The sequence below is a fragment of the Peromyscus leucopus genome, chromosome 6, assembly GCF_004664715.2.
Source record: "Peromyscus leucopus breed LL Stock chromosome 6, UCI_PerLeu_2.1, whole genome shotgun sequence".
Lineage (NCBI taxonomy): Eukaryota > Metazoa > Chordata > Mammalia > Rodentia > Cricetidae > Peromyscus > Peromyscus leucopus.
The window spans coordinates 77,164,442-77,190,969 of NC_051068.1; the positions used below are offsets into that span (position 1 = coordinate 77,164,442).

Consider the following 26,528-nt stretch of genomic DNA (forward strand, 5'->3'; position numbering starts at 1 on the left):
TGTGTCTGTCACTTCTTCATTCACTCATCACCCCAGGCAGGCTTCCAGAACCAAGCCATGCAGGATACAGATGGGGTGAGATGGTTCTGGGATAAAGGCTCTTGTGTCTAAGCCTGACAGTCCATGGAACACACATAGAGGTGGAAGGAGAGAACACACTCCACAGAGCTGTCCTCTGATGTCCACAGATGTGTTTGGCATGTACATGTGCACGCGCCCGCTTGAGCACATATACACACACAGACACACACACACACTTTTTTTTTTTAATTAAAAAAAGAAAGGGAAAAACAAATGGTGGCAAGAATTGTGAAGGGAAAGGAATCTTTATACACTGTTGGGAAGAAGTAGTCACTGTGGAAATCACTGTATCATTTCCTTCAAATCTAAATATAGACCTACTGTGTAATCCCTCTGGGAATACACCTGAATCAAGAGCCACATAAAATCACAACACCTACAGTCATGTTTACTACAGCACTATTCACAGTGCCCAAGATAGGAAATCAAAGTAGGTGTCATCAACGGACGGATAGATAAATAAGATGTGATATACACAGATATACATGCACAATTCAGTCCTTCAGAGGAACAAAACTATGTCCTTTGCAGAAAAATAGATGGGCGTCTTCATGTCAAGGGAAATAAACCAGACTCAGACTAGACTCAGGTGTTTTCTTGCAAGTGTGAATGTACTGATTTAAGGCATGGAAGTAGACGGGGACCATCAGGAGAACAAGAAGGCATCTGCAATGTGTGGGGAGTCCAGAGTGGGTGGTAAATAAAACTGAAATACCTTATGTACATGTATGAAATTTTCTTAATGAAACTCACTACTTTGTGTAATTAGCATACACTTATTAAAAAATGGAAAACAGATACAATTCGAAAAGGTCTTGTTCCTCTTTAATCACTCATGAAATGCTGTGACAAGAAGAGGTTTAAGCATCAGCTTCTTATTCCATCAGCGTGTCCTTAATCAGTGAGGCACACACACACACACTGCCTTATCCTAATACAACTAACCTTTGTTCACATTTACACATTAGATATTTTCAGCTAAGTGGAAAAAAATTAGTTTCTTTAGGTAAGGACTCATGAAGAAACAATGACCACCAGTTCTTCTCTTTCTTCTTCTGAGATGAGGTCTTACTATATAGCCCAGGATGGCCTTGAACTCGGGATCTTATTGTCGTCCATCTCCCAAGTACAAGGATTATGCCACCCCATGGCTCCATTGAGAAGAATCCTAGGGTGTTCCTCTATTGAGAGTCGAAAATTCCACAAAATCTGATGAGGATGAGCCCTTCATTTCTCCATTTTATGGTGATGCATAATTACAGTTTTCAAATCAGTCATCCAATTGTGGTTTTGAAATTTTGAGACAAACCTCAACATACTACATTTTCAGTAAAGTGTGTACAAATTCCATTTTTCAGAGAATAATGGAACCAGTCTGGGGTCCTTTGTTTTCCAAGTGCTGAGGATTTCTGAGTGCCTGTGACTCAGAGTCCGCAGTTCAGTAAGCCTTCCTATGAAGTGAGCAAAACGCTGTGGTTCTTCTGGATGGTATAGTTTCGAATATTTAAACAAAAGTTGTAGAACTGGTTCTTGTAAGTTTTCTACATGCTGCTTATTTTTAAGGCATGGACGATCTGAAAAAACATTTATCTTACGTTGATTTAAAGTGGTGGAAATAAGGAATTCATTTAAAATAATGCAGTTATTAAATAATACAAATCACAAGTACTTACAGAACCCTAATTCACATTAGATTTGCTAATTAAATTGTCTTTGTTCATAATTTTATTTAATCTTCCCAATAGTCTATTGAGCTATTCTACTTTTATCACAGTTTTCAGATTAGCTCCCTGAAATATAGGGAGTTAAGTAATTTCTATAGAGTCACATGGGAAGCAAAGGATCAGTAAGTAATGTTGGCAATATAACAGTCATGAAGGGCTTGCCTGAAACTTTAAAATAGCAAGTAATGTCTCTACAGTCAACAGAAAGTAAGAGGCAAGACTTTTTGGGTTCCTACCATAAGATGTAAGCCAACTAGGAATTTCTGAAGGCTTAGACAGTCTTCATTTATCCAGTCACTTTGCTGAATATAGAGCAATGAACTTCACAGACAAAATTTTCTCCTTTTATTGTACTTATATTCTTAATATGGAGTGGGTGAGGAAGGAGAGAGAAACAAATCTTAAAAAGCAAAAACAGGCCAGGCAGTGGTGGCGCATGCCTTTAATCCCAGCACTCGGGAGGCAGAGGCAGGTGGATCTCTATGAGTTCAAGGCTAGCCTGGTCTACAAAAGTGAGTTCCAGGACAGCCAGGACTGTTACACAGAGAAACCCTGTCTTGAAAAACCAAATAAATAAATAAATAGCAAAAATAGAGGGCTGAAGAGACCACTCAGCAGTTAAGAGCACTAACCATTCTTCCTGAATACAAGGGTTCAATTCTCACACCCACATAGTGGCTCACAACATCTGTAACTCCAATTCTAGGAGATCTGACACCTTCTTCTGAACTCACAGGCACTATACACATGGGGTATATATGCAGACAAGGGAAACACACAAATCAATAAAAATAAATGAATAAAAAATATGTTTTAAAAAGCAAAATATAATAGTGATATGCTGTAGAGAAAAATAAACAGGGAAACAAATAGGACTCTGGGGTAGAGGAATGGTGGCTATTTTGCAAAGACTAATTAGGGATATAACATCATTTAACATAATTCCAAAATGATGGAGAAAAAATCTAAATAAATAAAAACAAAATGGTGAAAGATAACTTTATGAAAAATAGGAAGCCACCAATGGATACAAACAGAGGAATGACATTATCTGACTTATATTTTCAGAGAATCCCTCTCAGCACTAACAGAGAGAAAGTCTACAGAGCATAGAATCAGAAAATCCAGTTAGATAAGTGGATTCAAGTATGCTGCTTGGGCTAGAAACAGTAAGAAGTAAGTCAGGCAGTGGTGGTGCACACCTTTAATCCCAGCATTGAGGATGAAGAGGCAGGTGGATCTCTGAGTTTGAGGCCAGCCTGGTCTACAAAGCAAGTTCCGGGATAGCCAGGGCTACAAAGAGAAACACTTTCTCAGGGAAAAAAAAAAAAAAAAAAGAGTAAATGGTTAAGTGCTAGATAAATTTTAGGGTTGAGCCAACAGATTTGGTGCATATGTGATATTAGTATAGAAGAAAGGAAAGAAGTTAAGGATTTTTTTTAATTTGCACATGCAATTTGGAAGATTTAAGGTTTAGTACGGGTGGAGGGGAATATAAAAGGATGAGTTCAGCTTTGGGCATTTAAAATTTGATATACCTGCTCAACAGTCACATGGAAATCTCGAGGAGGCTATTTAATAAACTCCGGGGGAGCACACCAAGTTGGTAGATAATTTTGGGAGTATCGGATGCACACAGGCTTTGAATGACGAGAGAGAGGATGAAGTTATGAAGGGAGTGCAGAAGAAAATGGGGCCTTGTCACAGCCATCTGTAACCCAGTCCCAAGGGAGCTGACATCCTGTGATCTCGGCAGCCCAAGGCACAGCTGCAGTGCACCAGAGGCAGGCAAAACATGTGCATAAAATATAAAATAGAGGTAATTTAAAGGAAACAGTCTTAGAACAACGTAAACATTTACCATTGTGAGAGACGCAGAGGACAAAATAAAGGAGACACAGAAAGAACTGCCAATGAACAGGGAAAAATCAAGAGAGGATGATGTTCCTGAGACTCAGTGAAAGGAAAAAGCTCTCAAGGCCAAGGCCAGTGCGATGGTCACCAGGCCTAACTATCTGAGTTCAACCCCCAGGACTCACATGGGGGAAAGAGAGAACCAACTCCCACAGTCCTCTGACCTCCACATACATGACATATACACATATCTAAGTAAATAAATAAATATTTTGAAATGTCTAACAAAAGAAAAACACCTATATGAGTTAGTGGGTGGGTGGCTTGGTTTGGAGTGGAAACTTCTTGAGAGTGTCATGTTTTTACAGATTTTTGCACAATTTTAGTTCTGTTTGTGGTGCTGAATATTAACAAGGTTAAAGAAACGTTGATGGCTGGACTACAGTCTACAAGGAGAACCTAACATTTTCCACCTAACAGTGAGTGGGAATGCCAAGATTATGAAAGGGTCAGCTGTTAGGAATGAATATATCAGCCCTGAAAAAACGATGCTAAACAAGCATCGGCTGAAGGGAAGTGATGAAAGTGATGGGTTTTTTTTTTTAATCATAAAACTTCAATTAAAAGTATCTTAATGACAAATTTATAATCTAGGGGAGCCCATTGCCCCACTGAAAACATTCTTAAATGTAGAGAGCATGACATGTTCCTTGTTTTAAAAGATCCCATGGAAAAGTGTAAAGGACGTTGGCCATGGACACCATTAGTCCCACTTCTGAGAGGCAGTGAAATCCTCACACAGCCAGCATACCAGAGCTCTAAGGTTACTGCACCATCCAGGATTTGTAGATTAATTCCTACACTGAACAGAAAGAAAGAAGACTTTTGTGGTCCAACGAGGGTGAACTTTTCCTAGGTAACACTCTTAGCTGTTTTTCCAAATACTCAAGTTCAGACGACAGCAAACACTGCTATCCCTCCAGCCCTCTAAATCCGTGCTGATTTTCCTCTACGCTTTTCATCCCACAGTTGCTTACAAAGCTTCTTGGAATGAAACATAATACTGGAAAGTGGACAATGAAATCCAGCTGCACTGGATCCTATGTGATTGAACTTTCATTGATCATACCTAGTGAGCATTCATGAACACTGATGCCACAGAGAGTTAGAATAAAACAGAACACAAATATGACCTGATCAATCAAGACGGGGCAGTGGTATCCTAGGAAGATTTCATTGGCTTGAAGCAGTGAGGCACCCATGCTAATCAACTGTCTCACTTTAACCTGGAGCCAGTATGGAATGCAGGCTACAGACATGTCAAGAAGATGATGGATTGACACAAAAAGCAGGAGGAGTCCTCCCCACACACCAGAGATCTTCACCAGGCTGCAAAACTCCACCCAAAGGCTCACGGGAAACAGGATGTCCCCTTGTTTTCTTTTAAGTTCTTATGGGTTTCTCTACCAAATATAGCAGATGGGTCAAGGAAGATGAGGAGTGAGAACTGGCCAGTAGAATCAGCCAAGATCCTGAAGCTATTGACAGGTTGTGGTGGGCTGGAGAGGATGGAGTGAAATCTAACTGTAGAGGATTCAAGAGTAAGAGGAGTAAAATGGAGATTAGAATATAGCTAACTCCCTAAAGAAACTCTCTCTATCAGGGACTTGGGAGAGTATATCCAAGGGCAAGAAAGCATTTTTTAAGATGCAAGAAACTACAACACAGTGGTGAGCTTAACGGAATATTCATAGCGCAAACTGTGATGGAATGAGATTGGTACATTCGACCTCAGTTAACAGTTTCATAACCAAGAGCTTCATGATTGCCCGTGCAGCAGATGTCACCCAGAGCCTTACTGCTGACAGTTTTTACCTGAGAAAAGCACTGTGGTTGCTGTAAGCAGAGCATATTCGGTATCCGTTATATTAAGTTCACTCATTCTTCTGTAGAAGTAAGACAGTGAGGCAATAAATTCTTTAGTAATACCTGAAAAGATGAATATAAGTGTATTTTCATCAGAATGTAGCACAGAAGCAAACACGGTGATCATTTTTTTTTCCTCTCAAACTAGTATAAAAAAAAATGAAATGAGGGTGGCTCAAGATGGCTGCCCATGTGATGGCCGGCCAACGAGGACAATTCCCTTTGCTGTGCCCTTGAAGGCCATGCCTGAGCCTCAGTTGTGGACTCATTAGGTGTGCTATTGATAAAGACCAGAACAAAGACAGGGTTTCACCGCGTGAACCAAACAGGAGGTTGTGGGACTGAGAGCCTTCGGACACCTCTCTCTGGGTGTTTCTGCCACAGTAAGGCTCATCCTTCCACCCATAAAAGTGGTTGATACTGTGACGTTGGCTGTATATGACATCAGAGTCCTGGGAGAGTTTGAAAACTACTCCCAAAGAATGATTCAGAGGCCCCAACTAGCTCCCCACCTAAATGAGGAAAGAATTGCAGTGATATAGCCAAAAGAAAATGGTTACAAATAGAAAGCTCACTGGTGACCTGCCTGACCTTAACAAATGTCTCGGCTGTGTCTACAAATGCTTCCATGGAAGCACCCTTAGCAGAGAAACCTGTGAACTGTGAGCAAAGCCCACGGCACTCTCCTTGTAACAAAAGGGAAAGAAGGAGAGAAAGGGAAGCATGGCCACCCAGGGTGGTACTTTGTACTGCACAATGTTACCAGTTAGAGTAGCAGCAGGACTGTCTTCCTTGAAAGAGTTCTCCAAAGAATAAACATTGTCATCACTGCTCTGATTATGCACCTCCAGTGTCCGAGCTGAGGGCTTTGATGGCCTCATAGCACCTAGTAAAAGAGAAAAAAATATGAACTCTGATTTTCCCCTAATCATTATATAGATAGTAAACTCAATATCTTTTCAGAATCCAACATAACTATTATGTGAAAAACAATCCCCTAAAACAGTATCTTTATCATTGTTGTTACTGGAACATAAAACCAGATTAATAGCTCATGCTCTGTAGAAAGAGTATATATAAAACCCTCCAAAATGAGTTTTCCATGATGCTATAAAGAATGACTTCCTTAAACACACACCCCCTCCACGCATCACTCTAGCGCATCCCAGGCTGTGCAGACTCTTAAGCAAACACTGTTCAAGCAATCATAGACCAGGCCATCAAGGGCCTCCCTTTAGCAACCTTATAGTCTAGTGTATGCAGGGAAGAACAACCAATAAATAAGCAAACTTAAAAAGGTTAGCACGGTAGCAAGGGCAGTTAGTGAAGGCAGCTGGCGTTGCTGGCAAATGTTTTACTGTTTTTATTTGTGTCGTTTTGCTTCCTCCCACATCTCCAACCAACACAGAGCTTTATGGTTTGAGTTATCGCATGCACACACTAGAACAATGATGGATTTCCTGCTCTATTCAAAGGATTGATTGATTCTTTTTTAAATAAGTTTCTGTTTTTTTACGGAAGTGAAGTACTGGATAGTAGGTTCGACACTAGCCTGACTAGCACCACCACCACCCCCAAGCCATGGAGGCGTTCCACAAATAAGTAGGCTATAGTTGTGAGTTTCAAAGCAAGCATACAGCCTTTGCCCAGAGCTCCGCTGTCTTAGAGTCACCATCCCCTTAGTGTTTAAACACCTTTCAAAGTCCCCCCTAGTTAGAAGAGCCTGGGTTGCCGGGCGGTGGTGGCGCACGCCTTTAATCCCAGCACTCGGGAGGCAGAGCCAGGCGGATCTCTGTGAGTTCGAGGCCAGCCTGGGCTACAGAGCGAGTTGCAGGACAACCAAAGCTACACAGAGAAACCCTGTCTCAAAAAAAAAAAAAAAAAGAAGAGCCTGGGTTAGGAGCACAGAAGCCCCCTCCCAAGCTGAGGAGTTGACAGCTGCTAGGGGAGCGAGGGTCCAGTTTCTTTCTTTAGAGGCCTGGTCCCTTGAAGCTGACAGCCTCTGGTGGATGACCCCACACCCATGTGCATATGAGTAGCACTAACTAGAGTCGCTGGGTTATTTTTAAGAAGGGTGGAGGGAAGACATGAAGTCAGGAGAAAGATGTGGGGGGTCCCAGGGGAGTTAGAGGAGGAAGAAGTGAGGTGAGTATGATCAAAATACTTTTTGTATACATGTATGAAATTCTCACAAGAATAAAAAAATGCAATTTTAAAAAGAATGACTTTGTTGAGAGAAAATGCTAGGTGAATATATTAGAAACTATTTATAAACAGCTATCCTGAGACATTTGTTCCTACACTAACTGGTAAAATAAAACAAAAAATAAAAAGAGACTGATGAAGTCACTCAATTAGTAGAGTTCTTGCTTAACATACACAAGGCCCTGGGTCCCATCCTCAGCACCACATAACTCAGGTGTAGAGGCATGCATCTGCAGTCTCCTTGGCTGGCAGGTGGGAGCAGGAGCATCAGGCGTTCAACATGCTCCTTAGCTACATAATGAGTTCTAGGATGCCTAGGTGACATGAGATTCTATTTCCAAAAAAAAAAAAAAACACTGTTTAAAAATGCATGTGTGTACATGTGTGAATGTTTAATATTCTATAATTTGTTGCTAAATTTAATGTGACTATGTTAAAGTTAAATGAAAATCTTTTTTTTTTCTTTTTACTTCCAGAGGTTGATGCTTTCCCACTGTGAAGTTGGGCTACATGAAGAAACATCACTTCAGTTTTTGACTCCTTCTGTAATACAGTCTGATCCTCATTGGTTAAGTTTTCAAATCCTTAAAAAAAGATAAAGCATGAAGAAATGAGATAATCAAAAGATAATGTTCATAAGCTAAATGTTTAAAAAATATTTCTTTGCTTATCAACCCTGAATGTTTCTTGGGAATAATTATAGTATATAAATTCAAATCTGGATAAAATTACTGATTCTACATGGTAATACTTTAGAGCACTTTTATCAGAGCTAGATGACACTTTTCTTATAGCAGTAATAAATCAAACATAGTTGCTTTAGCCTTGAAGAATGTAATTTTACAGTGAGCTACTGTACCTTAAAATATAAAACGAAACTGAATTATATATAACAAAATTTTAGTCAACTGTGGCTTGTTTTAGTATTATTCAGGAAGTTTTCTTTATTTCTTGTTTCATTTTTAAAAATTACATCATTTTAATGATTTTTCTTGTAAATATCTAGGTTGTCACCCACCTGTTTAATTGAAGTAGATAAAATAAGGCTTTTGTTGTTGTTGTTGTTGTTAGAAGTAGCATTGCTGGAAAACTAAAGGTTTTCTATTGAACCCAGGGCCTCAGACACATTAGACAAGTGCTTTGTCATCGAGCTGTATATCCAGTCCCACATTAGAGGTTTTTGTTTTGCTATACTACCCCTTTGCCTTAAAAACAGAATTCAGGGCTGGAGAGATGGCTCAGTGGTTAAGAGCATTTGTTGTTCCTGCATAGGATCTGGATTTGGTTCCCAGCACCCACATGGTGGCTCACAACCATCAGTAACTCCAGTTCCAGGGGATCCCACATTCTCTTCTGGCTTCCATGATATGGTATGTACATGGTATGAATATATACTTGCAGGCAAAACATGCATAACACAAAAAAATAAAAATAAATTAATCTTAAAAATTATGAAACAGAATTTTACCTGGGAGTCCCTTGGTAAAACTCATCAGCCCATGTATGTGTAGGACTGCTCCCTCTGAGAGTCTCAGAAAACTTAGTTCAGGGTTGGAAAATTCCTGCAGCTAATCCATAAAAAGAAATAAAAATGATAAACAGTATTTTCTCTCAGATAATTACTGAAGTTTTAACCATTTTTGCTATCATTTCCTAATGACTTTGGTTACAAGTTATTTCTTGTCAGTAATGGATACATACAAGTGTGCTTGTTTCCCCTAAAGGAATCATGAATTTTTGATAAGCAGTCACTATGGTACTCATAAGATGATGTTCCTCTTGGGTTAGCATCATGCTTTCCTGAACCTGTAAGGAAACAGGGGCACCTGTGATGTGTGCCTATTATACACATTGTCAATAAAGAAGCAGGAAAATGTGTGGAAGAAAAGTCTTACCCCTCTTCCAGATCTGGTGGTGGATGATACAAGCTTGCTGTCTGCTCCTTCATCTTCCACTAGGATGTCAGAGTGAAGAGCCATCTTCTGCTTGAAGTTCCTACGAAGTCTCTTTGACTTACACTGGACCTCTGTGAGCAAACCTGTGAGGTTATGAAATTCACACAATGTATTTTTGTCTCAGAAAATAATGCCATAGGATTTGATGAAAATAGTCTTAGACGAGTAATTGATCCCAGACTTGTCTTGTGCATGTGTGCATCAACTAACTGTCCTATTTCCTTTCCCTTCAGAGCTATCTCATCTGCTTGAAATACAGTCATACCAGACAAAACTGAGAGCTAATTTTTCACTTCCAAATTATGTTTAGATTTTTACATAAGAAATTTTACACATTAATTGCATCTTCAAGATGAGATTGTCATTTTATAGAGTAGTAGAATTACCTTACCTATAACTTTTATCACTAGTTTTACATAAGAAAGACTCTCAGATTTTCAAAAGAAGCTAAGACAATTTTTCCTATAGACCAGACAAAGCACTTAGTTATTTTCAAATGTGAATAATATTTATTTGAGGATTATTTTTGTTTGTTTTTAAATTTTTATTTTTAATTCCTTATATGAGTCTGTGTGTGGGTATGCACACATGAGTACAGGTGCCCACAGATGAGAGAAGTGTCACGTCCCCTTGAGCTGGAATTATAGTTGGTTGTGAGCCACACAATGTGGGTGCTGGGACCTGAACTCAGGTCTTCTGTAAGTGCAGTGCATTCTCTTAATTGCTGAACTGTTTCTCCATCCTTGGGATTATTGTTTTTATAGAATGTTTTTTTTTTAAGATTTATTTATTTATTATGTAGACAGGAGAGGGTGCCAGATCTCATTACAGATGGTTGTGAGCCACCATGTGGGTGCTGGGAATTGAACTCAGGACCTCTGGAAGAGCAGTCAGTGCTCTTAACCTCTGAGCCATCTCTCCAGCCCTGTTTTTATAGAATGTTTAATCTTCCATTGATGCCTTTACTGGACCAGCAACAGCTACCATAAATCACAACTAAAATTATGTAAGTATTAATATACGTGTCATTTTCATAAGTATTTAAAACATACCTATTAAATAAAAATGAATGAGGAACTGAAGTACAGAACAAAACAAAAACCTTAAAAACCTTCTATATTGTTTTATTACTTGTCAGAGAACAAGAATACCCCCAAAAAAGCCGGGCGGTGCTGGCACACATCTTTAATCCCAGCACTACAGAGGCAGAGCCAGGTGGATCTCTGTGAGTCTGAGGCCAGCCTGGTCTACAGAGTGAGTTCCAAGTTCCAGGACAGGCACCAAAACTACACAGAGAAACCTTGCCCCGCCCCCAAAAAAAAAGAATACCCAAAAATATGAAACCATTTTAAATGTATCAAGTGTTGGACATGATAGTACACACCTGTAAGCCAACCACTCAAGAGACTATAACAAGAGGACTGCATGTTGAATGCCAGCCTTGGAAACTTGGACAGACTCTGTCTTCAATTTTTTCAGGTAAAAAAGGAGTCTATGGGTGTAGATTAGTGGTAGATTGTCAAGCCTGTGGGAAACCTGAGCTCAACCCTCAATACCATGAAAAGGAAAAATGAGGAGGAGAGGAGCGGGGAAGAGGAGGAAAAGGATAAGGAAGGGGAAAGGAGGAGAAGGAAGGGTAGGGGGAGGAAGAGTAGAAGAGATGCCCAAAGTCCCAAACACAGACAGTATTAGAACAACTGGGTAAATTAGTATGAAGAGCTACAGCAATGGGGTCAGGGTGTGGATGAATGGAAATAACACGTGAATAAGGCGTATGCTCTCCAATCACTATAATCATACTCAGCAACTCTCTTTTGCTTCCTCTTGCCATAATTCTTTAAGTTAAAGTGAAGGATGGTCCATTTTATTTACAGATTCCCTCAGAAGACTCTGGGTTCCCTTTCACATACATTTTCCGACACAGGTTAAAAGGCAACTTTTGGGCCAGGTGCAGTGGCATAGATTTTTAATCCCAGAACTTGGAGGGCAGAGGCAGAAATCTCTATGAGTTTGAGGCCAGCCTGGCATACTTACCAAGTTCCAGGCCAGCTACACAATGAGATCTTAACTATAAATTAAATTAATAAAAGACAACCTTTTCAAGGGTTTCTTTGTACTGAATTGTGTTTCCAAAACCTCATATGTTCAAGTGCTACCCTCTAATGTGATGGTATTTGGAGACAGGTCCTGATACCCATGTGTTAACTATTAGTGGGCTGTGCATACTTCGATATCAGGTAGACTTTTGAGAACTACTAACTTTAAATTTTGCACTTTTGCCATTCAGTATATAATTTTAGGTTAAGTAACATAAAAATACAAGATCTTTTAAATTATTATTTAGATTTATTTTATGTGTGTGTTTGGCTTGAATATATGTATGCACACTACATGCATGCCTGGGGCCTGCAGAGGTCAGAAGCGGGCATTGGATCCTCTGTAATTGGAGTTATGGATGATTGTGAGCTGCCATGCAGATGCTAGGAACTGGGCCCTGTGCAAGAGCAACAAGTGCCTTTAACTGCTGAGCTACCTCTCCAGCCCCAAAAGAATTTCTAATTAAGATGAAACTATGCCTGATTCCAAAATTAAGCAATATAGTACAGAGCAAAGTTTATTATTATATATATAATACCATTCATAGTTTGCAATCTATGTATATAAGTATGTGGTGTGCATGTGTCCATATATAAACAAATATGATAATGTTCAAAATAACTCTTGAAAAATGCTTTACATTCTCAATAAGGTTGGAATTTTTTGTTTGTTTGTTTGTTTTTGCCTTGTTTTGTTTTGTTTTTCAAGACAGGGTTTCTCTGTTTAACAGCCCTGGCTGTTCTAGAACTCCCTCTGTAGATCAGGCTGGCCTCAAACTCACAGAGATCCACCTGCCTCTGCCTCCCGAGTGCTGGGATTAAAGGCCTATGCCACCACTGCCTGGCTATTTTATTATTTTTAAATTCAATGTTATTGTACAGCGGAAAGCGTGAAAACAGTCCCCCCACTAATACAAATAATGCAGATGAGTTTCCCACATTTGTGGAAATCCTAGGGGTCAGCATATCCCAGTGCAATGAATACAAATCCAAGTCACAGCCACAAGGGCACTTACATTCTGCCAGCATCCCCACGGCCTTACACTTCTTCAGTCTGCACTCTTGGCATTTTCTGCGCATGTACATATCCATTTCACAGTGGCCACCATTCTTGCAACTGTAAACTGCATTTTTGGTGATGCTTCGTCGGAAAAAACCTAACAACAGAAGTTTTCAAAGTTTAATATTGATAGTTTTAGTTACTTCTCATTTTATTAACATTTTACCTTTATAGTAAAATAATCAAGTTAACAAGATTATTTCAATAAAATTAGGGGGGTTTTTCCTCCCAATAATTTTTTGTTTGTTTGTTTTGTTTTTCGAGACAAGGTTTCTCTGTGTAGTTTTGGTGCCTGTCCTGGATCTCACTCTGTAGACCAGGCTGGCCTCGAACTCACAGAGATCCTCCTGCCTCTGCCTCCCGAGTGCTGGGATTAAAGGTGTGTGCTCCACCAATGCTCCACCACCGCCTGACCTCCCAATAAATTTTTAAATATACATTTATCTGGCAAGTTATCTAATTCTTTCCAATTGGTATACTCAACCCATCCTGAGGTTGTCTCTTACATTATAACATCTGGAGACTGAACTAAATACCCTTACCACATTAAGACGACTCTATCCTACTACAGGGAAATTACCTATAAGAATTTTTAAAACTACATTTTCCAGAATATCAAGATCCCACAAAGCATCGCTCAAGGTTCCTTTGAGAGAATACATAGTCACCTAAAACAAAAAATGTCAGAAAAGCCTCTCTTTTCTAAGATCCTACATTTTCATGCCAGCCCACAAAGGCAGGGGTGCCCTCCAGACTGCCCTTCCCCTTCTGTAACATTCCCCTCTTCCCCTTCTTCCTTCACTATTTCTTCTATGCAGTAATCCCTGCCATTTCCTGCTGGCTCCAGGGAGGTCGCCATGCTTAGTCAATGCCCCTTTTAAAGCTTGAGAGATGGAGTCTCATGATTTCAATTCCACAAGGAAAGTAAAAAGCTCAGCTTTGGTTTTCAAAACTGTGCCTCCTTCTTCAGCTCAGTTTCAACAGTGAGATGCTGATTCCCAAAGTAAGCCATCCCTTTGCCCAGTTACTGTACTCAAGATGCTGTTACACGGCTTCCTGTAATCTCCATTTGGCTATTCCTTGCAAGTGTTGAACTGCAAGATTTGGAGGTAAAATTTTACCCTACATAAACAGGTTTATTTATGTTATATTGGCTCTGTTTTCTGTTGTTTGGGTTGTTTTGTTCCTGAGGGTGCTATGATCAAATCCAGAACTAGGTGCTACGTGCTCTACTGCCCACCTCCCTTTCCATCCCTACATTTATTGACTGATGAAGTGCTGGCCTGCTTCACAGCTGTTAGAATCAACAACTCTTTCACACTTTACAAACCCTGGCCTTCGCTCCCAGACTTTCAATTTGTTCTCTTTCTTTATGAAGCATTTTTAAAAAATCTTTTGACTTAGAATCAGAGAAGTCACTTCTTTCAGAATTTCACCAAGTGTGTAGATTATTTCAACCACATAAAAAGATGACATGGTTGACATTTTGATCTTAATAAAATGTCATGTTTTGTTCCAGCATCAACTTCTTCTAGGAATAAGGAAAACCTTTGTTTATATGTGTTGAGTTTTATATTGAAATGTGAAAGTCCTCATCAAAAATGAGGAGACAGACCCGGTAGTGAAGGCCCTTAATATCAGCATTTCGGAGATAGAGGCAGGTGGAGAGTTCAAGGACAGCCTGGTCTTTACAGTGAGTTCCAGGACAGTCAGGGCTGCATGGAGAGAACTTGTCTCAAAAAAGGAGAAGGAGAAGAAGACTAAGGAGGAGAAAAGAAATTAACCCTAGGATATGAATGGTACATGACTTTAATTTCAGCTCTTAGAAGGCAGAAGAAAGCAGATCTCGGGGTTCAAGGCCAACCTGGTCTACATAGTGAGTTCTAGGCCACCCCAGGCTACACACTGAGACTTTGTTTCAAAAAATCAGAAAAAAAGAAGGAAGAAAGGGAGGGAGGGAGGGAAGGGAGGGGGAAGAAAGAGAAGAGAAGAAGGAAGGAAGGGAAGGAAGGAAAGAAGGAAAGAAACTAACCTTAAACTTAACATCTTATTCTCCTGCCTTTGATATACCGATTGATCCCTTTAAACTTGCTCCTCCCTGTAGCTAGAGTTTTCCTGCCTTGCCCACAGTCAGGACAAATCTCTGTCACCTGCCAGTCCCACAGCTGCTCAGAACCAACCAAGTAAACACAGAGACTTATATTGCTTACAAACTGTATGGCCGCAGCAGGCTTCTTGCTAACTGTTCTTATAGCTTAAATTAATCCATTTATATAAATCTATGCCATGCCACGTGGCTTGTGGCTTACCAGAGTCTTCACATGGTGCTTGTCATGGCGGCAGCTGGCAGTGACAAAGATTTGTCCTGACTGTGGACAAGGCAGGAAAACTCTAACTACAAATGGCGCCCAACGTGGGGCAAGAGTTTCCACTTAAAACCTGAGTAAAAACATTCTAAAACAGAGCTAAAAACAGTTCCTAGTGTCTCTTTCAAGCTAGTGGTAGCCTGCATGTTTGAGCTACTATGGTGGGTTCCTGGCATGTGCACTCCACCTGCAGTATGGTGGGAATGAGGCCTCTGCAAGTGGCACATTAAGCTGCATGGTGGATTTAGCCTTTGCTAGTACAAAACAAAAAAGAGGTTTCTGGGCTACACGCTGCTTAAATAAAAGCATAGACCCACGATGGCTCCCAGAGCTGGCGGAAAACGTACCACCACCATGTTGGGAAGCTGAAGTGGGCAGAGCCAGCAGCCACAGCACCGTTTCAGGCTTAAAAGGCTGTAGTTTAAAGCAATAGGCTCAAGGTAATATAAAAAATAAACCACATAAAGATGGCTATCACACAGAGAATCTAGATTATATTCTCTTTGATATTCGTAACTGAAGAAAAACATTTGATTGCAAAAGCTGTTGAGTTATGCCAAAATGTATATTTTAAAGGTACCTTGACTTCAAAATTTGGATATAAGGATATGTTGCATTGGAAAAGAGGCTCTGCTTTTGTTTCTACAGAAAGCCAGGGGCTATGTATTTGTTCCAGATTAAGATACATCAGGTTTGACCAGCCAAGACCACCTGAAAGGTCTCTGATGACACCATGGCCCAGATGATCCAACATCCAGAATCATTTCAAGGCAACTGGCTCAGATGATACAGCCTCTCGGACTACTCCATGCCCCATAGGATACAGTGCCCCCCTCCAGCAGGAAGTAGTAAGAGAAGCTATGCCCAAATTCCCAAATATACCAAGCTGGCTTTGGAGATGTGTAAAAGTTAAAACCTTCCTTTTTGAAAAAAAAAAATTGGTCAGTGGCTAGGCAGGAATTATAGGCGGGACTAACAGAGAGGAGCAAAGAAAGAACAGGAAGGCGGAAGGAGTCACTGCCAGCCGCTGCCAATCAGTGTTTTATTTATTGACCAATTAGAGCAACAGATCTGACATACAGACCATCCCACAGCACCTCCCTGGTTTTGTTTCTCACATTTTACACTTGATCTGAGCCTAAGGGCGGAGAAGTGATATGTTCCTTGAGTTTTATAAGGTGTGTGTGTGTGTGTGTGTGTGTGTGTGTGTGTGTGTGTGTGTGAGACCAGGTGTGTTCAGTGCTGTCCCTTTTGTTGCGACTTAGCCCTTACCTTTGCAGCCTTCACAGGTAAGTGCATTGTAGTGATATCCTGACGCCTTATCACCACAGACCACGCAGAGCTCATCTTGTCCCTTCCAGCGTAAAGAACAAGTTGGTGGGGACCTTTGCATCCCAGGGAATCCGTCTTCATCATCCTGAACAACCATGTAAGTGGACTGACTGGATTCCCGAGCATCAAGTCCACACCATCCACCACCACCGTACTGTGGATCCAAGCCATAGGTGTGGAAATGGCTTTGCAAAGATGGGGACTGTAAAGCTGGAGGGAACTGAGCAGTGGAATACCGGCAATAGGGTGGGTCTTGGAAATCGGTGTCACGCAGCTGATAAGGGATTTGTTCTGGCAAAATATCTAGTTTTATTAACACAAAAAAAGATAATAAATCAGAAAAAGTCAAATGTTCATAATTGTTTTCAAACTTCAAAATGTTTTATGCTCAACAGAAAGTTAGTTCAACACTACATCTTAGTACTTGCTGTCCAGCATAATAGGAACACAGTAAATGGAACTACAATACCTAATAAATGCTATCACCCCGGAAGTGTACAGAGGAGGACCAGGAGCCAGAAGGAAGGGTATTAGTTGCTAGTGGTGCATACACTAATCTAGTCTCTCTCCTTAAGGAAAACGGAATATTTCCCAGATTTTTAATTGAGTTTTTTCCCCTACCTTTTGCATTTCCTTTGTAACAGTTACTGTCACAACACATAGATGAGAAGTCTGTCCCTCTTGGAAACAAGTCTTCTAGAAAACAAAGCCTTCAGCAGAGAAGGCTGCAGGCACCGTAAGAATACATTCAGCATCCCACACACAGGCCCAGAGGCAGGCTGACCACAGCCACACCTCAGAAGTCCTGTGTTAACTAGGCTGTTGCCTGGGCTTCCTGTCTAGAAACGTTGTTGGACTTTGCAAACTCCTGCCCACCCAAGCCACACAGAACAGCAGCCTCATGGCCTGGTTTGGCAATGCCAACTTTGGACCCACTTCCTGGCGGCACAATATCTCCCTCTCCCAACTCCCCAGTAAGGGACCTTAAAAGAACACCTTACATAACAAGACCTTGTCTCCAAAAAAAATTTTCTTTTTCTTTTTGTTTTTCTTTTTGTTTTTGTCTTTCTTTTCTTTTTTTTTTTTTTTTTTTTGGTTTTTCGAAACAGGGTTTCTCTGTGTAGCTTTGTGCCTTCCTGGATCTTGCTCTGTAGACCAGGCTGGCCTCGAACTCACAAAGATCCACCTGCCTCTGCCTCCCAAGTGCTGGGATTAAAGGCGTGTGCCACCACCGCAAAAACAAAAGAATGTTCTTTGTGCTCCTTAAGCCTGCTGAACTTTGTTTCAGACCCTATCAGGCAGTCAGCTCTAAAACACCTTCTATCTGAAGAACAATCAAATGCTATGCACTGATTGAACCACACCTGTCTCTAACCTTGTTATAACTGTTTTTAGTACAATCAGGCCACAAACAAGATAAACTAGCAAATTAACTCACCCCAAAAGAGGGGAAAAAACACATGAACGTCCAATAAAACAAGACAACAGCAAACAACCTTCTGCTTGACCTTCTCACTTAATGTATCTCGGCTCTCTCTCTCTCTCTCTCTCTCTCTCTCTCTCTCTCTCTCTCTCTCTCGTTTTTTTTTCCCCAGAGCTGAGGACCAAACCCAGGGTCTGGCACTTGCTACGCAAACACTCTACCACTGAGCTAAATCCCCAACTCTCTTTTAGCTCGTGTAGCCTGGTGTAAGTTATAGCTTCTTTCTCATTTGGTTCTGTATATAGAGATGCATTTAACTACCTTGAAGAGTTACTGTAAAAATAAAATGAAATATGATAGTTAAAGTGCATAGTAACGGGGCTGGGGAGGTGGCTCAGTAGGTGTGCACTGCACGGCATGAAGAGCTGGTGGGTCTCAGAACCCACGCACAGCTGGACTGGAGATGCACCTCTGTAGTCCTAGCACGACTTTAGCAAGACGAGAGATGGACAGAGAATGGCAACAGCCAAAAAGAGACCCTATCTCAAAGAAGATGGAAAGTGAGGAACGACACCCAAGGTTGGCCTCTGACCTCTGTATTCATGCTGTAGCATGAATATACCTGTGTGCATGCATGTGCTTGAGCATGCACACACACACACACACACACACACACACACACACACACACACACACGACTTTGTAAAAGCACATTCTACGCTCTGTCCATAAAAACACTAGCCACACAAGCCAGAGGACCTCAGTTCAATACCCAGAGCCCACCTGCAACGGTATGTATTTGTAATCTCAGCACCCCAGAAAGAGGTGTGAGTCATAGAATTCCCTATCTCAGAGGTCAAGTAGCCTAGAGTACAAAGCTTGACAGAGAAAACAAATGAAAATTTTAAAATACATATAAACTATAAGATGGCACGTGATATATTATTGTCATGATCATCAGAATTTTCAAGAGCCAACTTACTTCCTGCTTTCAGGAAAGTGAAATGATTTGACTTAATTCAAATTATTAGCTCCGAAAGAACCCGGCAATGCTTGGTTACTCTGGGTCTGTAGCTGGTCACTGTGCTTCTGGTGCTGAGTCATCGGATGATTAGCGCTAAACTGACCTTCAGAATTCTACCATCAAGATCAGTAAGCAGGATAACTTTTATTCACATAAAATCATTCACACAAGTCATTTACATCACCAGTGCTGTGTTGAATACTACCAAATAGCCTGATACAAGAAAAATGTTCCTGGGGATACAGTTCAGTAGTAAAACGCTCCCGTAGCATACCAAGACCTGGGTTCAGTCTTCGGCACCACAAACAAACCAGGAAAAGGAAAAGAATCAGTAAAACAGTTACCTATTTTTTTTAAGAGAAGAAAAGGGCCATTACTGCTGATTGTCCAAAGCAAATAATTAGCTCTTTCTCACCCTGTGGAAATAAGAGTTTCAGTTCCTTTTTAAGCTGTGTGTAAGATTACATCTATATCATGGCCTTAGTCTATACATAGAAAATTTCTGGTGTCATTTGTATTCTTTTTTCATTTCCTTCTGTTTTACAAGATTTATATTAAAATTAAATTTTCAAGCATATCTGGGTGTCAGGGAGATGGCCCAGTAACTAAGCCACTGCAGCTACTGCAGAGAATCCAGGGTTCAGTTCCCAGCACCCACATGGCAGCTCGCAAACACTGTATCTCCAGTTCCAAGCAGATCCAATGCCTCTGGCTCCTGTGGGAACCTGCACTCACATGCAAATAACCACACACACACACACACACACACACACACACACACACACACACAATACACACAATTAAAAATAACACAAATAAATCTTTTAAAACAATTTATCAAGTGTGACTACTGTAAGGCTCATACACAATTTAACACAAAAGCTTGCCTCTATTTCTCCTTAAAACTAACTTCAAATTTTTGCAAGTTGTTTTTCTTAATTGAATACATGTTTTTGGGTTTACTTATTTTGTGTGTGAGAGAATTTTGCATTCATTTATGTCTGTGCACTTCTTGTGTGCCTGGTTCCTGAGGAGGCCAGAAAAGGGGATTGGAGTCTCTGGAACTGGGACAGATGGTTGTGAGACGGTGTATGGGTGCTGGGAATCAAACCCCGGCCTAAGTGCTTCTCTGCTTAGCATAGCTGCTTCGCCATCTCTCCAGCCACACAGAAAACTATGTTATTGACAGTTGTACTGCAGTTTTGTATTACATACCGTAATACTGCGTGGGCTCAGCGAGACAACACCCATCAGATGCAGTGACGTAGGTAGCGGCCATTCTCTAGTCCAGTTTCCAGTTTTGTCTGCTTCAGCAGGGTCAGACACTTTCAGAGCAAAACCTGAGATGGGCGAGAATCGCAACAGATCACTTATGATTTTATTAAATTACAATATAAACCCAGGTGTGGTGGTACAGGCCTCTAATTCCAACATTCTAGAGACTGAGGCAGGGCAATCTTCACTGTAAACAATCAGGACTACTTAGTAAGTTCAAGACCAGCCCGAGCAATATAGCAAGGCTGTCAAACACACACACACACACACACACACACACACACACACACACACACACAATGAATTACAATCTTTTTAAATGAGAATTTTAAATTGGTTGGATGGCCCAAGGGGTAGAGAACCTACAACAGAAGCCTGGCAGCCTGAGTTCACTTCCCAGGACCCACGTAAAGGTGGGAGAAGGGAGCCAGCTCCACAGAGTTCTCATCGGCCTCCAGCTGTGCTCGCTGGCACATGCGCCCACATACATCATATGCCTGTGAGTCTGCTCACACACACACACAATAGCAATTCTTTAGAAACGAAAAAACAGTTAAGTTTGGAGAACTTCTACATGAGACTTATACTTCCATTTTAATCAAGCAATTTTTCACATTTTCAAACAAAATTATTTAATTTTGCCAATTTCCTATTGCTTAGCCTTTACATGACTTAATAAATTTGGCAATAATCATTAAAAAAACGCATACCAAATTTAAAGTTATAACTCAAATGATGTTTCAGCGCTTATTTATGGATGATTTATTATACCTCTCTGAACCTTGGCTTCTTCAATTTAAGTACCAACACTCTCCCAGCAAAGGTGTTGGGAGGAGCAGATAGTGTACATAAAGCTCAGCACAACTCTTAACAATAACCCATTCCCCAAAACTGTTGTTCTAGGAGACTGGAGAGGCGGCTCAACAGTTAAGGGTCCTTGCTGCTCTCCCATGGAACAGAGTTTGGTTTCAGACTCAGAGCCGCCTGCAACACCAGCCTCAGGCAGTCCAACACCCTCTTCTGGTCTCCACAGGCACACACACACACACACACACACACACACACAGAGAGAGAGAGAGAGAGAGAGAGAGAGAGAGAGAGAGACAGACAGACAGACAGACAGACAGACAGACAGACAGAGACACAGAGAGAGAGAGAGACAAACAGACAGACAGAGCACTAATTTTTTGCTGTAGCTCAGGCAGGTATAATGGCATATGCCTTTAAACCTAGCATTCAGGAGGCAAGGGGCAGATGGATCTCTCCGAGTCTGAAGCTGACATGGTCTAGTCAAGAGTTCCAGGCCAGCCACGGTTACATAGTAAGACACTGTCTCAAAGTAAATAAATAAATCTTTTTTTTTTTTTTTTAAATTGTTCTAAGCCAGGCGGTGGCGGCGGCGGCGGCGGCGGCGGCGGCGGCGGCGGCGCATGCCTTTAATCCAGTGCTCGGGAGGCAGAGGCAGATGGATCTCTGGTCTACACAGCAAGTTCCAGGACAGCCAAGGCTACACAGAGAAACCCCGTCTCAAAAAAACAAAACAAAACAAAAAATAATCTAATGGTTTCCAGATCTCCATGTTCTAAATTAAGGTGAAGTTCAAAAACAGACTTCTTGGTGATTACAGAGGAAGTTCGAGGTGGGAAACAATAGCTCTGTGTCATTCTGTAATCATCTAAGTCCTTTGTAAATGCCTTTTCTCCAGCGCTCTGATGCGGTAAAGAGTAAAGCATTAATTTTGGCACTGCTTAAATAATGGCAACAATTCATCAGATTTACTTCTAATAGGAAGACACAAAAAGTGAAAGTTATGAGGGGGAAAAAATGACCAAACTCTAAGACTATTTCTTATGGGTAATTTGTTAGTTTTTGTTTTCTGGTGTTTTTTTTTTTTTTTTTAATTTCCTGGGAAGGAATTCCAAAAAGGATATCTCTTTAAATAGTACTAAACAGGAAACCACAGTTTTGAAGCTGGGAGTTATTTGAAGGGGAGAAGGTCACCCTAGAGGCTGTCATATTTTGTAGCTGTATCCCCTCCTTATAAGATAAGGCGCTGGCACAGTGGCGCATTCCTCAGGAGGCTGAGGCAGGAGGCAGGAGAGTTTGAGGCCAGCCTGGGATACACAGAGAGACCTTGGATCCAAAAGAAGGAAAAAATATTATTCCAAAAGAAAAAGCAAAAAAGAAAATGGGTTTTGTTTTTCCCACAAAGAGAGAGGGGGGAGGGGGGGTTGTTGTTTAACAGGGATTTTGGAAGGTTTTCTTTGGTTTGCTTGCTTGGTTGTTTTGTTGTTGTTTTATTTTTGTTGTTGTTGTTTTGGTTTTTTTTTGTTTTTTTTAGATAAAGTTTCCTGTAGCCCAAGCTGGCCTTGGACTACTGCTCACTGTGCCACCACGCCCAGAAAAAAAAAAAAAAAAAAATGGGATTTTTTAAAATCATGCCAAAAATGCATATAGATGACACACTTCTGAGTAGCTGAAATTATTCTTTTAACTTTTCTTTGTGTGTTGCTCGTGTGAGCTCTACGACTAAGATTTCTCCCTCCATAAAGATGATTCCAATAGTAATACATCTGAAAGCTGTGTCCTGTTTCGCCTTGTGGATCTAGGCTGTTTGAAAAGCTCATGAACGCCCCCCCAGTCCTCTGCTGGTACAGCAAGAGTCATTTATGATGTGTATGAAGCAGGAGCGATGCCCTGGGTAAGCATACTTTCAGTAGGAAGTTTCCCGTGAGAATCAGTAACACCCATAACACCACGGTGTATGGCTGCTTTTCCACTACTGTAAGTCCCTTATGTATAAAAAGAATTCTGAGTTGAATGTGGTGGTATACTCCTGTAATCCCAGCCCTTGGAAAGTGGAGGAAGGAGATGAGGAGTTGAAAGCCAGCCGCAGCTCACAGTGAGTTCAAAGCCAGTCACAGTTCCATAGTGAGTTCAAGGCTAGCCTAGGCTACATGAGAGCCTATGCCTCAAAAATAAAAATGCTGTTGGTCTAATTTGTGTACTAATTTTAGCAACACCATCTGTTTCTTTCTAAGCTTTTCTTTTGGGTCTCAATTAGGTAACTGGAACAATGCAGATGAACGCGGAATATTGAAGACGTTATTCACCTTACTCCAAAATTGATTGTGTTTATCATTAAACTTCATATAGGGTAGCATTAAATAATTAAAACAGACTGAAAATTAAAAATCAACCAGCACTGTTGACATAAGACTTTTCTGGTTAAGAGTTCACTTAACAAATCATATTGAACAAAAGTGGTGATAGTCTGACCACACAAAAGTACCTTATAATAATGCCACTGTCGGGGTTCATGTTATAAATAACAATGTTCTAAAACTACAATCTTCTAACACTGGCTTTAAAAAAAAAAGCCTTAAAATACTGGCTACATTTGTTCCCATCAGATCTGGACCAGTTATAACCCAGGATGTATGAAAGAGGTATACATAAATTATCCTCTTGCAAAGAGAGGCCTTTCAAAACATGAAATGCATTATTATATGCTCATATTAATACTTGCATCATTTTCTACCTCAGATTTTTCACGAAGTTTCAGGCTATTAGTATTTAACTTTACTGCAATGTTTTTATTTGCAAGTTTTTATGATAAAGTTCTTAAAATAGCTAATAGGAATATTGTATACATATATACAGCAAAATAAAACTTTCAAAAGTAAAATATTAGTAAATTAGTTCTTAAACATTCAGTGGGGTCAACAAGATGGCCCTGTGTGTGAAGGCGCTTGCTGTTGATCATGGTGACTTGATGACTTTCCACATGAGGAAAAAAGAGAACCAGCTCCCAGCATGAGTGTGTGCCCTCCACACACACGCATGGTACATGCATCTGTAGGAGCTTACACATTCACAAACGACACACATAAATAAGTTAATAACAGAATACACTTTCTGAAACACTCAAGTAGACTATTGGTAAACTAGAGGCATGAGAAAGTTTCTGTCTGACCAGAGAGAAAAGTCTCTGTGGATCTGGAAGGATTGGGTCTTGTTATCTTTCGTAGTAAATATTTATTTAAAACAAAATAGCTTAGCTAAAAGAGGACCTTTTATCAAGATAATCAACTTGGCATGGATAAAAAAAAATCTGTTATTCCTTTAATAAATATAACTTACTAAAAAGTGTATTTTTTACAAATTGTCACTGGTATTCTGCTAAAAAAAAAAAGATGCTTAATTCTATAAATGCTTTTGCATTTCCTCCTCAATAAAAAACTGGCCTCAAAAATTTTCATCTATCTAGAGTTTTAGCAGGGAAAAAATGATTCTTGAGAACTAGATGTGCATAGTGGGAATTTCACATTTTTTAGATTTACTCTTGTAGTGTGTATCAATTGAATTATGAATAAATGAATGGCATAAATTAATACAGCTGAGAAGTAAATAGCTTTAGAAGAAAAAAGTTTTTATTTTTATAGTACTTCTAAAAGAATAATACATCATTACAAAAATGTTCTTCATGGCAGAGTTGTTCTCTGATGCAAAATCATAAAAAAAAAAAGATTCTGCATGGTAGTGTATCTGAGCCAAGGTTCTCCAGTCAGAATTTACCCTAACCAGAAAAAATGAGAAAAACATCTTTGAACAACAGAAAGTAACGTTTATTAATTTCTGTATGAGATTTTGTACTCTGGAATACAGAAGGCACTTTCCATGTGCCTATAGCTTTGAAAATTTATTGACATATAACTAACTCATAAAATTCAGCCTTAACTATAGAATTCAGAATGTTCATATCCAATGTGGCAGTCATGACCACGTAACTCCAAAGCACCTACTAATGCCTTCCCCAGACCCCAAATCCATCAGATGTCACCCTTCATCCTCTTTCCTGAACACCTGCCATCGCTGGCTGGGCTTCTTCCCTCTCAACAGATTCATCACAGCTAGATCGTTCATGCAAAGGGAGCCATACAATCGTGCATACAGTTTTAAAAGATAGTTATTAATTCATATTATCTCAAATAATTTAGTAGATTAATAATGATAGGAAAGAAAACATGACAATATTTAGAAAAATAGTAATATTATGAAATTAATACTAGATGTATTAACATTCTAGTTTTCTATATTTCAGAAATAAAAAGTATAATTTGCGTCTATTTCCCTAGTCTAATCTTTGTATTTAGATCATCATAAAGTTTCAACAGAGATGTCTTGAATAGAATATATTTCATGTTGTTTTGAATCTACTTACAATCTAGCCTTTCAAGACTACAAACATTATCAGTAAGTTCTTTATTTAAAAACAGGTTTCACTTAGCAAATGGAACAACGCGCATCATTCCTGGACAACTCACATTATTAGATCAGCTGTCCACTATGTCCAACCACAGCCCAAAGTTGCTTTGAGCTTCTCTAGGCAAGAATGAAATTACTGTGTAATCTACTGAACTACCCAAAATATCCTAATTTTAAGGAAAATGTTTTTTAGGGCTTAACGCTTATAGCAACAATCAGCTACTCCGTTTTACAAAAAAATAACTGGTGACGGCAGAGGTTACAGAGCTCAAAAATACCTTGGGGGGGGTTGACATCATACAGTTTAGCAAGCATTTAAACTGACAACAAAATTAACATTCATATTCAATTCAGACAGCAGGAGATTAAAAAATTGCCTTATTTTAGAGAAAGAAAACATACTCACAACTGGGTGGTGTGACTGTGGTCTGTCTTCTTCCTCACAGAAGTGCGTAGATTGAGCAGCTCCGCTGCGCCTGCCCGCTGAGCAGAGTGGGCGCTTTCCCGACTTATCGGAGCCTGAGGGGGGACACTCCATCCACTTAGCTGCAGACACTCTGCAGAACAGCAGTGCTCCAGCTCTATCTCACAGACAAACTTCCCACACAAGCCTCTCTTGGGTCAAAACACGGGCAATTACAGGCTGACATAAATCAAAACATAACTGGACCATCAGGGACCGAGGCCTTGGGACCTGCAGGTCCCACTCTCCAGAGCTCCTTACTGTTTACTTAACAAATGCTTTGTTTTCTTGGTTGAATTTGATATTCTTCCACTTTGGCTATAAAGCACTGGCTCTCTACAAACCAACTACTGTGTACAGATATGGAAGGAGTTGTACAGAAGGGGTGGAGTCCACACTGATTGAAAAATCCATTAACACGGGTGCTGGACAGTTCAACTTGTTTGCCTGTGTCTTCTATTCCCTACTGAAATAGA

General features: G+C 40.3%; 1 protein-coding gene and 1 pseudogene across 1 annotated transcript; both read right to left on the minus strand.

Annotated features, from left to right (window-relative positions):
* Window positions 1–879: 879 nt before the first annotated feature.
* On the minus strand, window positions 880–26,528 carry LOC114698554 (bile acid receptor-like). Its single transcript, XM_028877273.2, has 11 exons — window positions 25,996–26,528; window positions 20,262–20,386; window positions 16,540–16,902; window positions 12,858–12,998; window positions 9,686–9,828; window positions 9,492–9,596; window positions 9,259–9,358; window positions 8,261–8,374; window positions 6,349–6,471; window positions 5,535–5,648; window positions 880–1,655 (listed from the first exon to the last, which is right to left on the minus strand). The coding sequence occupies exons 2-11, from the start codon at window positions 20,323–20,325 to the stop codon at window positions 1,408–1,410; spliced, it is 1,515 nt and encodes a 504-aa protein (XP_028733106.1). The 5' UTR covers window positions 20,326–20,386; window positions 25,996–26,528; the 3' UTR covers window positions 880–1,407.
* LOC114698590 lies at window positions 12,721–12,870 on the minus strand (annotated as a pseudogene).

Bases quoted from the DNA above. Each gene is read 5' to 3' on its own strand.
- LOC114698554 (XM_028877273.2), bottom strand. From the start codon at position 20,325: ATGGCCGCTACCTACGTCACTGCATCTGATGGGTGTTGTCTCGCTGAG. The intron at 6,472-8,260 runs GTAAAAAGAAAA...CTCTTTTACTAG, and splicing joins GAAAGCATCAACCTCTGGAA to GTGCTATGAGGCCATCAAAG. The intron at 5,649-6,348 runs GTAACATTGTGC...TCATCTTTTCAG, and splicing joins TCCTGCTGCTACTCTAACTG to GTATTACTAAAGAATTTATT.